The 17,248-nt window shown below is 36.5% G+C and overlaps 2 protein-coding genes across 7 annotated transcripts in view; both read right to left on the minus strand.

Annotated features, from left to right (window-relative positions):
- Positions 1-754: 754 nt before the first annotated feature.
- LOC135730463 (uncharacterized) lies at positions 755-3,842 on the minus strand. Its single transcript, XM_065248417.2, has 4 exons — positions 3,732-3,842; positions 2,921-3,539; positions 2,583-2,687; positions 755-1,563 (listed from the first exon to the last, which is right to left on the minus strand). The coding sequence occupies exons 2-4, from the start codon at positions 3,506-3,508 to the stop codon at positions 1,216-1,218; spliced, it is 1,041 nt and encodes a 346-aa protein (XP_065104489.1). The 5' UTR covers positions 3,509-3,539; positions 3,732-3,842; the 3' UTR covers positions 755-1,215.
- Positions 3,843-6,082: 2,240 nt separating this feature from the next.
- atp2b3a (ATPase plasma membrane Ca2+ transporting 3a) overlaps positions 6,083-17,248 on the minus strand; it is a 35,502-nt gene continuing 24,336 nt past the window's right edge. For 2 of the 6 annotated variants that reach the window (XM_065248412.1, XM_065248411.1), the window contains 6 exons: positions 16,990-17,203; positions 16,672-16,883; positions 14,957-15,064; positions 14,302-14,484; positions 12,086-12,172; positions 6,083-7,070 (listed from right to left, as the gene is read on the minus strand). In XM_065248412.1, the coding sequence (XP_065104484.1) occupies positions 6,654-7,070; positions 12,086-12,172; positions 14,302-14,484; positions 14,957-15,064; positions 16,672-16,883; positions 16,990-17,203 (1,221 nt within the window). In that variant the 3' untranslated portion in view covers positions 6,083-6,653. Of the gene's footprint in view, positions 7,071-12,018; positions 12,173-14,301; positions 14,485-14,956; positions 15,065-16,671; positions 16,884-16,989; positions 17,204-17,248 lie in introns of all 6 variants that reach the window. The other 4 variants (XM_065248416.1, XM_065248415.1, XM_065248414.1 and 1 more) reach the window with 2 other exon arrangements.

The following is a 17,248-nucleotide window of genomic DNA, read 5'->3' on the forward strand; positions in this document are numbered from 1 at the left end:
AAAATCACTTAAATTCGATATTTTTGGTCTACAAACGAGACTTATTTTCTTGGGTGGTTTTGCTCATCAAGAAAAAGAATCTTAATTTAAGAATTTTTAGATATTTTTACTGAAAACAAGACAGAAATACTAAGAATTTTGTGTGCATTCAATTGGTCACACTTCAAAATATTTTCAAGAAAAAAATTCTATATTATTATAGTATTTTTGTCTTGTTTTCAGTAAAAAATATCTAAAATTCTTAAATTAAGATGACTTTTCTTGATGAGCAAAATGACCCAAGAAAGTAAGTCTAGTTTTTAGACCAAAAATATCAAATTTAAGTGATTTTGTGCATAAAACTAGCAAAAAAAATCTGCCAATGGGGTAAGCAAAAAAACTTGAACATTTTTCTTAAACACTAAATTCAAGAAAATTTCAAGAAAAATTTGCTTACCCTATTGGCAGCTTTTTTTGCTTGTTTTATGCACAAAATCACTTAAATTTGATATTTTTGGTCTAAAAACTAGACTAACTTTCTTGGGTTGTTTTGCTGATCAATAAAAAGCATCTTAATTTAAGAATTTTTAGATATTTTTACTGAAAACAAGACAAAAAAAAACAAAAAAAATGTTTTAATGAAAATCATTTTTTGCAGTGTACCATAAAATAAACTGGGCCCTGACAAGAGCAGGGGTCTTGAAAAATTGGTTTGAGTTTGAATTATTACATATTTTAGATAGATAAGAAACAGAATCAAGCAAATAAATTATTTATATGACTTTTTATTTGAACTGAGTACCGTTTGGTTTTATTGAGAGAATGCGATGCATACAGATGAAAATTCCAGTTAAAGTTGATCTAAATGGCTTTTGCCCAGTCTTGTTGTGACTAGTGTGCTGCCAACATTGCTATTAGCACATAATCAAATATATTCAACCACATATGTTTGTAAATGTGTCTGGCATTGATATGCAAACGTTTTTGTGCACTTATGCCAATGGCAGGTGGTGGACAGCTCATTAAAATCATTACCATAGGAATGACATCAGTCCTCCGGTATTATTATTCAAATTACACGCGGATGTTGTTGTTTGCACGTGTCTGTACAGGTTAAACTAACAGATTAACAAACGAAAGTTAAAGCAATTATAAAATCCTTCCACTCTTTAAATGAAACAAAACATGAGGAACCTTTATATAACTGTAACAGTATCCTAAATAGACTTCTTTAGCTCAGCCATCCATTATATCATCTCTCGACTTTAAGACGCTGAGCGCAGCTTCTTTCTGTCTCAGTCGTGCTCGCAGGTTGCTGATTTTCTCCTCTTTAGCCAGCAGCTGGAAGTCAAACGTAAGGCAGCTTTCAACCTTGGGGAGAAACCCCGCGGTCTCTAAATTTTCATCCGTCTCTCCACCTCCACCTGCTGTTTTGGGCTCTTCTGGCACTTCAGCTGATGTGTGGGTTGTACTTTGAGACTGGTGGGGCTTTGAATTTGATGTTTGCAAATCCTTCTGAATAAGCTCTGGATCTTCAGGAGGTTTGGGTGGGCTGGTGGCTGAACTTGAGGTGGTCCCAGCAGCCTGTATTCACATGCAAAACTAATGGTCAGTATATAGTACAAAGATAATTATTTATTTTATTTAAACAAATGACACTTCCGGTGTAATCCAGCCTGAAGTCTCATAATCAGGGTTCCCACACCTTGGTAAACTTCAAATTCAAGGACCTTTCAAGGACTTTCCAGGTCCAATACCCTCAAATTCAAGGACTAAATGTGGGGACACATTTCAAGTGAGAGCAAGGTTACATTGTGTTACCTTTTAAGATACATTGTTACAGTTCCTTTTTTGAGGGATCTCGCGCTGGGTCACTGTGGTGACACTTTGGGGACGCCTCCAGGGGTAAGTGCGTCTGAATCAAATTCAAACAATGGTGAGGCTTAACAACAAAGACATGGTGACGCGGGAGCCAGGAAGTATATCAATATCTGAAATATTGCCAAAGACGGCGTTACAGGGACGCAGGAAGTATGGCAAGGGAGACGCAGCGTCTCGTTCCCTTCTCAGGGAACAACAGTTACATACATAACCAGAGACGTTTTCACGTGTCAAATACAACTATGTAAAAAAGACATTTTCGTATGAATCAACATTCACATACAGAAGATATAAGCATTTAAAGCGAACAGTTTAGCATGTGTGCTTAAAAGGCTAGAAATTGTGTGATATTATCCTACACTACACAGAGAATAATATGGATTTTTTTTCCAGAAAACTTCAAGCATAAAATAAATTCAAGCACTTTTAATGGCCTGTATCCATGTATGTATGTTTTCAAAAACTTTCTAGGGCCTTGAATTTTTCCCCCAGATTCACAAACTTTCAAGGATTTCAAGGACCCGTGGGAACCCTGCATGATCTAATTATGAGTTTAGGAGCATCAAAGTTGTTTGATTTTACACTGATATAAATTTTTTACATGACTTTACTCAGTCAATATTAAAGATATAAAGGTTATATTTTCACACAATGTTTGTTGTTTAATTAATGTAGGTTGATTTTATGCAGAAAACGTTATATCACAAAAAAAAGTTTCTGACCTTTTGGCACTCACTACTTGTCCAACGCTGCTCGGCCGTGTCTTTCTGCAACAAAGATGATGTTTGCACATTGATGCCAGGTGACTCTCTTGTTAGAGATGGATCCTGGAAAAAAGATGCAACTATCTGACATCCAGTAAACACCAGCAAAACCGGAATATTTATCAATAAATGCAAATAAACAATGAGGTCAAATTGTAAAGTAGTTGTTGGGCTTGAAACAAATCCTGATCTGGAAACACATTTGATAATATAAAAATAACTGCTTAATAAAATGATAAAAAGTACTATGAACTGTATGCCCTTTAAAGTCACAATGAAGAAATTAAATCTCTTACCAATCTTTGTTGTGGTCTTGGCAAACTGTCTTCTATCGACTGTGTCTGACAGCTACGTGGTGAATTTTGCTGCTTTTGTTGGCTTGTAGGAACAGTAGATGCACTTTGAGATGGTAGGGCAGAGTTTTGAGATCTCACTCGCTTGCCACGTGACTTCTTTACAAAAAGGAAGATCTGATTGTTAAATACAATGAATGAATTCTTTTGCAATGAAGAAGCCCTGCTATCAGCTTCATTCTCCGGCCCTGATAACTGTATTCGAGGCTTATGTGCTGTTAAAATGGTTTTTAAAACCTTATATGCCTCGACACTGGAACTCACAACTGGTAACCAACATTGGCCTGGTGTGATTTTGGTCATTGATGACCTCTGGTCCAGTGCAACCATTTCACTACTGGCAGCTTTTTCCCGCAGCTCCACCGGAGAGATGTACGTCACAGGCTGTTTCTCTGACGTTTCAGATCGTTTCTGAGGTAGATGGACACTGATCTTCCTGGCCATCGAGGTGGATAGGGATTTAAATGGGATGGTTTTGACACACGCCCCCTTGGGGATGTAAACCTCAATGTTATCCATATTTTCCACCATATTCTTTGAGTCGCCAGCAGAGGGTTCAAACCTGTAGGATTACAAACGTGTATGCTTAATTTGTTACATCGGTACAATAAAAAAAACTGCAGCAAGTTAATATGCGGTTTAACGTTAGATTGGTCACTTTCTGTTTCGAAAGAACGTCAACGTCACGCAGCTAACAACTCGAAACATAAAGGAAATAAAATTCAATTGTGGTCATGTGTTTGAAATTATTCACCTGAGAGTCAAAAGTATCTTACAGTTGATTCATGTCTCTAAAAAACATTAATATTTACAGCAGTTACTTCAAGCGGGTACTTCCTGACAACCGGTACAATATCAAAATAAAAGTCCCAGAAAATGAAAGTCTAAAATTTAAATTAGAAGTACAATGATTATACTAAATATTTTATATACATTTCTATAAACTCAGAAAACTATAAAGAAACGGTTGTTGAAAAAAAGGAAAGTACTGTCGAGTTTTACTTACTTTTATTTAATTAACTTTTTTAATTAGCAGATGTTCCTCTGTGACACCTAAACATGTGGACGCTTTTTTCCCCCTTGAATTACATTGGATGGAAACTTTTATAGTAGTTTAAACAGGGTCTGTCTGCTTGAAGTCTATATTACATATCATGTTTGTGTGCAATAATGTGAAATTACCCTACTTGAGAGCTATTCAGTCTTTTTCTTCCTGAGACAGCACTGAAAATGTGTAGAAACTGGAAAAAAATGAATGCAATAAAGACATATTGTTGAAAAATCATGCAGATATTTGATCATTTTGCATCAAAGTATAAAAGAAATCATATGAATAAAACATACTTAATACACCTATTCTTCGCTTATATATAAAATATATGTCTCAAATAAAGCCCAAAATGTTTTTGGAGCATTCTCAATTCTCTCAATGTTTTCCATCCATTGATTTAATGTAAAAATTTGGTGGTACTAAATGTAAAAAAAATTCTAAAGAATTGTTAAAGGGCCAATATTATGCCCATTTTTACAAGATGCAATATAAGTCTCAGGTGTGCATAGGATGTGTCTGTGAAGTTTCAGCTCAAAATACCCCACCGATCATTTGTCACATGTCCAAATGCCCCTATTTGGGCAGGAGCTAAAAAGTGCAGTTTTTATGTGTGTACCTTTAATGTAAATGGGTGATTCTCACGAAATCCAGACTTTGAAGGTGTCCAGCATCAATTTTTTTTAAAGCCCTTGAAGCCAATTTTTTAGGGTTTTAAAAAAACATTAAGGTCTGAACTATATTTTATAGATTTTTTTTACATTTTTTTAGATTATCATTATAAAAAATTATCATTACCGCAACATGACATTACATTAAATATATGCATTTACAAACTCATGTTTCGGTAATGAGAACTAAAAAGTTGTCTAGGTACTATGACCAAATTTCAACTTTTATTTATAGAGAGAAAATAAGAACTGCTTACCTGGTAGCCATCTTGAGTGTCACAGTCAATTATGTCCCTTCCTACATTTTTTTTTTTTTTTTTGAAAATGTTAGTTCCTTGAGGGCTTAAACAATGATTGAAAATTGTTGTGGAGGATGAGAAAATTGGTCTTGGACACATTTATATTCCTTATTATTGTCTCTACAATTACCAATGATCACCAAATACCAAAATAAAAATATGTTAATGTCAAAGAACCCAAATCCAGTCATGGACACGTTGCGGTAATGAAAATTCCCCTCTTAAATGTGGAAAAAACAACAAAATTGGTTTGTATGATGTCATTTGAAATCATGTGCAAAATAGTACATTAAAAGATGTTTGTAACTGTATGCTTCTTATTTTGATACTCTTACTTTGCATTTACTTTTTTTAATCAAAATGTTAACACCTCATAAGTCTAATTTCGCGAGAATCACCTAAATGAGCTACTGCTTTAGTTAAAAATGATCTGATTCCTGTGAATACAGCCTGGTTCAAAAGTATATTTAGCCGCATTAGAGCTAAAATGTGTTAACAAACATATTTAGAATAACTTTTGGGTAAAATTACCCCATCAGTCAGTTGCTGTGGGCGGGGCCCTGTTAGTGTGACATCACATTAACAACAAGATCAAAACAGCATATATAATGAGACTGCTCTAGTTTAACGGGGATTATAAAAAGTGGGTGGAATATTTTCATTGTAGGGTGGTTGTGTTCACACATTGCCAACACTCATATATCTTTAAACGCCTTGTAAAAGTGGATTTCGCATATTGTGCAATGGCAGCTCGTGACTGATGTATCTATTGTTTTATAATTAGTTCACTATCGCCATTTCCTTAATTTTCTCATCTGCTTAAAAAACCAGTTAAAGGATATTTTATCCAGGAAATATGTTTGGTACCATACAATATAACTAATCTTTTAGTGAAGTGAGAAAAAGACATTTGCAAATTGCCTATTTGCTCTATAATTTCCAGACAGTATTGTAAGATTTTGTCTCCAATGGTTATTTTATTTTATTTATGTTGCTGATATATGTTTTTTAACTTCATTTCTTTTTTTTTTAATTGGACATACAGATCACACTCTAACACGGAAAACAGAGAAAGGGGCACGTGGAATCAATGAGAACATAGACACGGATTTTAACAACAGCAAACAAACAAACAAACAAATACACATACATACAGACTTACGTCATACATACAAACATAGTTATATAAAGCTAAACCATGAAGTATCATAACTGGTGTATATTAATTGTAATATTAATTATTGTAATGTTAGCAGAAATATAACCACTATAATAATTGGAACAATGTTGTTAATTAAAAGGCGAATGTAGATATCCCCAAATAAACATTTTTTTTTTCTTATTCATTTGTACAGTTTCATTAGGGTTAAAGTCTTTAGTTAAGAGTCCACGCCTACTGTATATCCAACATTTCTTCAAGTGCAACATATGAGAACATGATCTGTCTCTTTCATGCAGAGAGGGATTGTCTTTGGGTCACACAAGATACTGTAAAATAACCACTGAAATATTTTGAAGCTGTGAATCTGTGATAGATACAGGAACGAAGATTAGGTACAGAAACATCCTAACCGTTTCTCCGCCAGTCCTCACACTTGTTCGTCCATACTACTGTACAATGAATCGGTAGGCAGTCCCAGTTTTATGAACTTTGACCTTTACAAGCATGTCTCCAAGCTATGCAGAGGACTGGCAGGACAGGGAGAAACGTACGGCACCCCGTTGTCGTTTATGCTGAGATAGACGTGACTTTCTGCGGCATTGTTGTTGCAGTTGAGTGTAACGGGCAAACTCTGCTGTCTCAGCGGGCGAGCCGGGTAACGGGATCGTGGTGGTCTCTGAGGCGTCTGAGCCGGCGAGTTAGGAGAGGGATGACGGAGGGCCACGCGCACGTGGTTATGATTGGAGCGCTCGGATGCGTCGTCCACATCGGTCTCGTCGATCAGGGGGATGTTGTGGACGGAGTCCGTGATGATGAATTCTGGGTGCGCCTGGAAATCGTGAATGGAGTTGCGCGAGTCCTGCCTCTCGATGCCATCGTAGAGGGAACTACGGAAAGCTTTCACCACCCGGATCTATACGTCAAGGGTGCAGGGTAGGAGATGTCAAAGGGAAGAAAATGGAGGGATCAAAAAGGAACAAAGAGGTGGAGAAATGTTTAGTCCCTCTTTTGATTCACTTTGACTCTTTTTGACCAGAAAGAACTGAACGTTCACATCGATTAAGGCCTTGAGTGCAGTGGGCCTTTAAATTAAACTTCCACAGCCATTCTATAGACCGCTATAGAATGATGCCAAGTCGGAATTATTGAAATCCAAGTTGTAATTACAATCAAAATCTGCATGGCAATTTCATAAACCCGAAAATGATACAATCAAACTAGCACAAGACGAAACACAAATCGTTCCAACATAATGGAACGCCACCACACAACCACAATTTTGGAATGTGGTCTGTCAAAGCAGCCTTAGCCCCCGTCTGCCTTTAATTGAATATAGTGAATTATTTACAATGCACACTTTATTGATATTTGAGTTAGGCAAAACTCTCATTAGCTTTTAAGAGCAGAAAGGCATGATTGGTGTGCATAAAAAAGAAGACTGTCTGTGAATTTCAATAACGGAATTACAACTTTCACTGTTGCCAGTTCAATAGCAGGTGTTTAAAATCCATGAATCACTTAAAGAAAAATAAATACATGCAAACAAACAACCAACAATAAACACCAATGATAACAATAAACACCAATGATTTGAAGGCACACAACAACACCATGTTATACAAACACACACCAAGTGTACACGGTACACACAGTAAACATAAACATATTAGTGAAGTTTACACTGACACATAAACATACAGTACAAGAAATAAAAACATGCATATTCACATACGGTTGGTGTTGACAAACTCTGGAATACAGATTAAACAGGCTTAATAAAACCAATCGAATTAGTGACAGAAAGCATTATTTATTCTTCTGACATCATCAGTGACTATGTTACATGTATAGGGTATATTTATGAGCAATATAAATAGGACTTTCAGTAAATCAATGAAAAAATAATTTAAACTAAAGTATCTTTAGCTCATTCTAACACGAGGACATTTCTAAACTTAATCCGGTTTTGGATTCTGGAAAAACCTTAATGCCCTCAAAAGTATGAACACATTTAATGGGATATTTCTCCCATGCAACCATGCACAATAATTCAACTTTGCTCTTTCCCTTCATGCACGGCATGCAAGTACATTCAATAAAATAAAAGCATTTGTAGAAACGTTGATCAAATCGGTCCATATTCCGTTTCTGGCATCCTTGATCGGGTCGTGATTAAACAGTGGCCATGGTGAAAATGCATCTTCCCAAAAAGAAACTTGGTGTGTGTGTGTGACCATGCACATTCATTGGACAGTGAGTTTTTCTACCCTTTGCATTTTACATGCATAGCCAAACCACGCCCAGAAATGACCACAAAGCAAGTGATTGACAGAGGGAAGAGAGACTTGGACACAACATGGACACAACAGTTCAAGCACTTTTGTTGCTTTGTTTTTCCAAAAAAGAGCCATTTTTGGTGCTCACTGCTGAATTTAAAGCCGTTGTCTTTAATACACAGGACTGATGTTGTAAACATTCGAGTATAAGGCCCAGAATGCAATATTAAAGATAAATATGTATAAAACAAAATTGGCCAGTCTTTTATAATTCAGGCACTGGATGGAAAAACAGAAAATTGATTGTGTTTGAATGGCTAGGCTCCAAACACATCACATTAGAAACTCCTCATGAGGCAAGAAAAAAGGTGAGGTGGAGACGGAGGTTAGATGGATGGAGGTCTAAACCTACGGGACAAAGTCACCGTCAGAATCTCTTCTTTTGTTGTCGCATGAAGGCACAAAAGAAGCTTTTGAGAAGCAACTCCCTCTTTCCTTCCCTGTGCAATATCACAGGTATCGCTCGCTACATTAATTGGTAAGCCTTACTGATGTGCAGTATGCAAAAAACATATAGCTGGATCTTTTCCTGATCTGATAAAATACAGTAGCACAAAATGCTACAAGACAAATGGAAACAAAGACGAACAAAATCAAGTAAACAGAAAAGATATAAACATGCGAGTCAGGACAAGACAAAAAACTAAAAACCTTTATTAAGAAAAACAAGAAGGGAAACTTATACTTTCATTTTTTTTATAAATATTTAATAAATTAAAGCAACTAAAGGAATAGTTCATCCAAGTATAAACATCTTGTCAATATTTACTCACCCTCATGCCGTTCCAATCCCACATTTTCTTATTTTTCAGTACCACCACCATATGATTTGTTTGTTTTATTGTAAGATGTAGACCAAATGCCTTCACTCCCAAATCATTCATTTAAGATTGATGATGTCACATGACATACAAGAACCAATGATGTTTGATGATACTGACGTCTAACCCTGCACTACAGGTGTCGTATGCGTGCTTAGGCTTTTTCCACACGGACACGGGTATTTTTATAACCGTGACTTTTTTTACGTGGTTCGGCCGTTCGTCCACACAGAAACGCAGTATGACATTACTGCACTGCAAAAAAATTATTTTCAAGAAATAAATATTCTTAGTATTTTCACTGTAAAAAAAAATGATTTTCAAGAAAAAAATCTTAATATTTTTGTCTTGTTTTCAGTAAAAATATCAAAAAATTCTTAAATTAAGATTTAAATTTTTCTTGATGAGTAAAACGACCCAAGAAAATACATAAATTTGATATTTTTGGTGTAAAAACTAAGTAATTTTGTCCATAAAACAAACAAAAAAATCTGCCAATTTTTCTTGAAATTAATGTTTAAGAAAAATGTTCAAGAATTTTTTGCTTAGCCCATTGGCAGATTTTTTTGCTTGTTTTATGCACAAAATCACTTAAATTTGATATTTTTGGTCTAAAAACTAGACTTATTTCTTGGGTCGTTTTGCTCATCAAGATAAAGCATCTTAATTTAAGAATTTTTAGATATTTGTACTGAAAACAAGACAAAAATACTAAGAACTTTTTTCTTGAAAATAACTTTTTGCAGTGTTTGTCTTATTTTTAATGAAAACAAGACAAAAATACTATCTTAAAAATCTTAAGCTAAGATGCTTTTTCTTGATGAGCAAAACCACCCAAGAAAATAAGTCTAGTTTTTAGACCAAAAATATCAAATTAAAAACTAGACTTATTTTCTTGGGTCGTTTTGCTCATCAAGAAAAAGCATCTTAATTTAAGAATTTTTAGATATTTTTACTAAAAACAAGACAAAAATAATAAGAATTTTTTTCTTAAAAATAAGTTTTTGCAATGTGATACCGAACATTTTGGAAAACCCCTTCAAATGCGAGTATTTTAAGAAACACCTCTTGCAGTGTTGTTGTTTAGACAGTAAAACTGGTAAAAGGTTTTTGCCTTGCGACGTCACTTTTGTGAGGCTTTTAATTGGCCAAGGTGGCTTTACGATTTGAGTTATATCACCGCCTGCTGGTGTGGCATGCTCTTGACAGCGCGTGATGTGTTTTTGCGTGTTCATGTAGGCGGAGAATTCTTTTAAACCGAGCATGTGTGAAGGGGATTTTTTTTTTTAAACGCAGGAGGAAAAACTCCGGTTATAAAAATATCAGTGTCCGTGTGGACTAGGCCTTAGAATAAAAAATACAAAAGCTGCCATTGGGACAGTACCTTTTCAAAAAGTACACTTTTGTACTTTATAAGTGCATATTAGTACCTCAAAGGTTCATATCTGTACCTAAATGATTAGAACCTTTTAAAATGGTACCGTCCCATTGATTTTGATTTTCATGTATGACTAGAGCCAAATCACAATTTTGAATAGGACTTTGAATACAATGTGCAAGTTGCATGGACATTAAGGAGCTTGACAGCCCTGCTTAGATTCTGCAAAACCGAAATACAGGTGTGGGATGACACATGGGCGAGTAGACAATGACAGGACATTCAATTTTTGGTGATCTATTCCTTTAACAGTGAAGAGGAAGTGATGATGGCACCGGAGGCTTCCAGCTGGGCTAATGCTCTGTAGTCTCTTTGAAGGGATTTGGAAACACTAAGACGCAGCTGTTTCTTTAGCCCACAGAAAGATCACTTCTGGCACCTGGAGGGCAATATTCATGTTAAATTTGGTGCATTATCCTAATAAACAAATCACTGTCTGTGTGAATGAATTTCAAGATGACGCCCCACACTACAGCTGTTTGTCAAACCGTAGCAGCAAAAGATAAGAAAGGTCAACTAAAAATGAGCAAGAGTTAAGACATTTGGATGATTAAATAAACACGACACCTGTAAAGAGAGAAAATGAGGAAATCCCACAAAATAAAGTTAGAGCAAAAAACATGCTTAATTTTAACTTTTATTCTTGAAAAAAAAAATGTTAGCACAATAAATACTAATATCAAAGTGGCAGTCGAAACCAAAATGGGCTTATACTCGCAGGTTTACAACTTTAAATTCACTACAATAAACCTTTACGTTGTTCCCATGTTGTCATTTTTTTCCAGTGAACTTTCCCAGTGTGTTTCAATTCTTGTTCGGCTCTTTAGATTGAAAATTCTGGTAGCCCTTAATGGCGACATCAATTTGAAGGCGAATTATTGGCAAATCAAGCAAAGGTAGATTCGAGAAAAGGAAAGCAAACCTCGTCATAGGCAGCACCAAGCCAGAATAAACAACAAGACCAAGAAATCATTTATGAGGTAGCAAAGAGGAAAGAAAGAAAGCCACAAACATATAAGCAAAAACTGAAATGCACACATACTGTAGAGATGAAGCAGACGCTGAGATGGTTATCTGCTCTCTCTCTCTCTCACACACACACACACACACACACACACACACACACACACACACACTCAACATTCAGCAGACCAGGCGCATTTGAAGGCAGGCAACAATGCACGTGTGTATGTGTGTTTGGGTATAGGCGAGCCATCTGGGTGCACGGGCTCTACGAGGTGCCGTTAACGGAACGTAAAGACTCACTCCCGGGGGCATTAGATGCATTGGCAGTGGAGAGAACTACGTGAGAAGGAGTAGAATTATTGGTTACGTCATGGAGTTGGCTGAGCACCGAAGAGCGACGTCTCGCTGCGCCCTGAAACGAACCACTTCTCTTGAAGGTACTCACTACCTCCATCTGCAGGAGAGAGAGAGAAGGACATCATACAGACAGGCGAATGAGCTTCACAAATGAGCTGCGCTTTAGCACTGGTAGGGGTGAGGTGATTTGGGACGTGTTTAGGGGTAACCATTTAATGTTTCAGGGTGTTTCTTCAACTGCGGAGGTCTTATAGGCTGATTAAATAATAATAAAAAATAAAATAAAATTTTGTTATATGAAGGGTACATTAAAAGAAGTCACACTATTGTAGGACATCCAAGCAAGCAATTTTGCAAGATTTTGGAAGACGTCTAATATCTGTCCAAACTCAGCCCAGATGTCTAGGCTGAAAAAAGCTACATTTAACTTAAAAAAAACCAAAAATAAAGAAATAAAACAAATAAATACATGAATAAAGTAGTAATCACTAGTGGGGGTTCCATCCAAATATAAAGCAAATCGTTTAGAAAAAAACAAACAAACAAATGTGAATTTGGTAACCAACAGTAAATAAAACAAGGCACGCTTAGAAAATGGACACAGGACTGCATTTAGATATGATTAGCAAGTTATACATTTACTAGATTGGGTAAGTAATAAATCTACTAGCAGTGTGGCTTGTAATTACCAGTGTTGGGAAAAGTTACTTTTAAAAGTAATGCATTACAATATTAAGTTACTCCCCCAAAAAATAACTAATTAGTTATTTAGTTACTTTTCATGGAAAGTAATGCTTACGTTACTTTTAAGTTACTTTGGCGTTACTTTTAAGTTACTTTAGTGTTACTTTTTCTTACTTGGCTGAGGCTTGATCTCTTTCAGGCCTTGCAGGTGTTTTTATAATCGCAAAAGTTTCAAGCTCGGGCCTGCCATCTCCGTTTCTGACTCAAACAGTTCCCACTCATTCTACGTTAATATGTTCATTTTAATTCAGTACATTATTTTATTTTTAAATTGAATTAATTTAACTGAAAGTAACTCGCATTACTTTTTTAAAGAAGTAACTCAAACATTATTGTGTACATTTATAAAGTAATGCATTACTTTACTCGTTACTTAAGAAAAGTAATATTATTACGTAATGCGCGTTACTTATAATGCATTACCCCCAACACTGGTAATTACCAAACTTAATGCTCTGCACAGAGGAAGAAATGCAGAATTTTTAATCCAGGCAAGGGCTTTGCGAAGATGTGGAGCCCCATATATGGTAAAGACAGCAGAAACAGACGGTCGGTCTTGTGCGTTTTATGTTCGCTACGTCAGATTTAATTCGGCAAATACATTTCCATCTCCAATTATTCACATTTACTCTTTTTCGCATAAATCGAAAACCACCTTAAACGAGCAAAAAAAAACTTTTTTGCGAATTAAGAGATTTTTATTCGTAATGTGACGTTTCCCTCATTTGTTTCTTACGCGATACTTCAAAATGCACATAAAATCGGAGTAATGGAAACCACTTTGCTTACATGATGAATTTTTGGCAAGTTTTTTTTTTGGGGGAAAAACCACATGTTACGTTTTCATTTTCTTTAGTTCACCAGTGAAATGACCATAAAATCCATAAAATATTTAAAATATTTAATTACTGTAATTTTCACTATTTTTTTACAGAAAAAGATGCAAACCGCATTTATTTTGGTACATTATTACAAAAATGACAGAATTTCCTGTGATTCATTTTTTATCCACGGAGAGTGCTTGTTAGCAGGCAAATTAAACAAATTGAAAAAAAATTATTTTAAGGGTTATTACGTCTATAAAACAAAGTGTCTACAGTTGAAGAAACACACTTAAATGAAAGTCTAAGCACCAGTCTATACGACCAGTGATACTATTTATACATTCAAACAGGAAAATAATAGTTACCAAGCTGTGACATAATAGACAGAAATGCAGGTAGAAGAGAAAAAAAAACATAAGACTGACAAGAAATGATCGAGCAGCAGAAAATAAATGATTTTAGAGAGAAAAAAAATATTAAAAAGTAAAGAAAAATAGGTATAAGTTTAAAAGTAAAGAGAAAGGGTAATTTGTGACACAGAAGGCATCTGGTATATTTTAAGGCAATGTGTGTTTATGCGGGATCAGCCGTATCTGTCAGAAACAATATAAAAGAAATGTTAAACCAGATGGAAACAGACACAGTGAAGGAACGTCACCTGAGTCTGAATTCGGTTGAGTCCTCTGAACCAGAGGATTTGTCCTCGCCTCAGCTCTCTCTCCGCGTAATCAATCTCATCCTCATCCTCAGCGAGATCTTCGTCCATGATCTCGTCTGGAGCCGGCCCATGGCCCGCTTCTTTCAGACACTTCAGCTGATGTGTTGGTACTGATGCGATCACCTAGAAGAGGAAAACTATTTAGTAACAAAAATACCAACTTGTATAAGGGACAAAACTGTTTTTGATTTAAAAGAAAGAGTGTATTAATACCCCTATTTTACCCTACATTTCTCATCCTTTTAACTTCAAGACCCCCTTACAATTTTGAAGGCCCCCCAAAAATCACAATTTCTACCAAGGAAAATATTCTAGAGCTTGGCATAACTGAACACATGTTTATTTGTTACAAAAATAACAAAATCTTCATGTTTGGGAACAGATGGGAATGAGATTTAGGGAGGGTAAGGCCAGCTAGCGACCGGGACGGGTGCGAAAAGGACCGGTAAAATATGCATTCTAGAATTTTACTGCTTTATCATTCATCTGTGTCCTATCAATCACGCACTGCCATGCTGTCTAAATATCGCCATTAGCCATTAAAAAAACAATTCAATATAAAATATAAAAAGGGTGAAGATACGGTATCACTTACCTGTCCCCAGACCAGTTCTCCCATCCCCACAAACAGACACCAGAGCCATTGCTCCATATTCAAGGGGGAACAGCTGAAGGGCTTCCCTCCAAACTGTACAATCACGATCTACAACCACACAAAGTCACAATGAGATATTGTTTTGTATTTGCTTTCATTCATGTGTAATGCATACGTACACCAAACTGGACTTTTTTCAAAGAACATAGTAAAACGGCAATTTTACTCCACACATGGATATGTTGGTATTTGTTAAAGGAAAACACCACAGTGTTTCAATATTTTATGTTCTTACCTTAAATTAGACATATTAATACATACCTATCTTTTTTCAATGCGTGCACTTAATCTTTGTACAGCACGTCCTGAATGTGTTAGCATTTAGCCTAGCCCCATTCATTCCTTAGGATCCAAACAGGGATAAATTTAGAAGACCCTAAACACTTCCATGTTTTCCCTATTTAAAGACTGTTACATGAGTAGTTACACGAGTAAGTATGGTAGCACAAAATAAAATGGGGCGATTTTTTTTTAGCGTAATATTGTAATATTGATGGAAGTTTGAGCGAGGGGGGGTAGTCAGGAGTGATGATGTTACTGCGCCAGAGATCGAAGTGCTGCAAACTAAGTGCTTTTCCACTCTTACACCATTTTATATGCAAAAAAATACGCCCAACCCCCACCCCCAAATCCACCAAATTTTGTAGTTTATTGGCTGGAACACTTTGTTTTGTTTTGTGGTGCTAGGTTTGGCCACTATGTTGATATTGCCGTTTGTGAAGCCTGGGCTGTCTACTGTACAGAGATCGCGTTTTTTTACAGTTTGATCAGCGGACAGGCAGCAAGCATATAGTGAGGAGATGTTTCCGCTATGTAACAAAAAATGTTTTATGGTCCAAAACGTGTCAATTCGCTTAGAGCGTCTTTAAGGTAAGAACATAGTAAAATATAAAAAAACGGTGGTGTTTTCCTTTAAGCACGAGCAGAACTGGTGTAGTGTGGACCGTTTCATGGTCACAACTTTGCTGGATTTATGTTAAATTATTAAAGGAACAGTATGTAAGAAATTTATATCAATAAATCATAAAATGGCCCTGATATGTCACTAGACATTAAGAAATCATTTTCATTTCAAATACTTATATCACCGACAACAGTGGTAGGTTGGCCATTCGTGCCAGTTCCGCCGGACACGTTCCGAACATGTTTTCGGGTTCGTTCTCCGGAAGTTGCGTTGCTTGACCGAATACGTCATTGAGGTTCTCACATTTCAGTTAAAATACATTAGAAAATTAAGATTTATTTCTTTTAAGACATACAATTATTGTAGTTTCATTCGTACCTTGAAATGTAACAGTTGCGTTTCTGAAATTAAACCCGAAATATTAAATCTGATGACGTATGCAGTCGACCAACGCGACATCCGGAGAACGAAAACATGTTCGGGACGTGTCCGGCGGAACTGACACAAATGGCAACCTTAAACAGTGGTCTGGCCAAGATATTGTCATTTAAAAAGTGGAGTTGCAGCCCTCAACTGATGTTTATGTTGTCATGTTGTGTATTATCCACCAGTTGGGTGATTGCAGTACCAGTTTTAGCCACAAGTTTTAGCCACAAACCTACATACTGTTCCTTTAAAATAAGTTTAAAGACATCCAGATATCTAGAAGACATCCAGCTTGGACTACACGCAACCAAAACTCCTCCCACACCTGTATTGCAAAAGTCCCCAGCACGATTGAGCAGAAGATGGGGTTGGAGAAGATCCCGTCAAAAACGTTCCTCTCCCCATGGATCTTCCGGGCGTTGATCTCGTTGAAGAGCTGCATGAGGACGAAGGTGTTGAAGATGATGGTGTAATGCTCAGAGGGAGGAGAGTGCAGCGGAGCGTTACGGCCGCTGTCGATGTCAAAGATCTTCTCACCTGAGCGCACGGGCACAGAATGTAAACACAAAATAAATCCACTTTCATTGTCTCTCTATTTCAAGTCAAATCTTTTTCTGCATTTTGCCCGCTTAAATGAACATACCTACGAAAAGCAGGGTGAAGATGATTATAAGCTGGTAGACGGCGTGTCCGAGGATGTTTTTCATCATGGTTCTGGATATTAGAGGGTTGTTTCTGCCGTAGGGCTTCCTCAGCAGCAGGGATTCGGTGGGTGGCTCTGTGGCAAGAGCTAAAGAAGCGAATGTGTCCATGATGAGATTTACCCAGAGCATCTGCACAGCCTTCAGGGGAGAATCCTGTGCAGAGAAAAAGGTCACAGATTCAATTCAAGGCAACCCATT

Source organism: Paramisgurnus dabryanus, chromosome 11 (assembly GCF_030506205.2).
Source record: "Paramisgurnus dabryanus chromosome 11, PD_genome_1.1, whole genome shotgun sequence".
Classification (NCBI taxonomy): Eukaryota; Metazoa; Chordata; class Actinopteri; order Cypriniformes; family Cobitidae; genus Paramisgurnus; species Paramisgurnus dabryanus.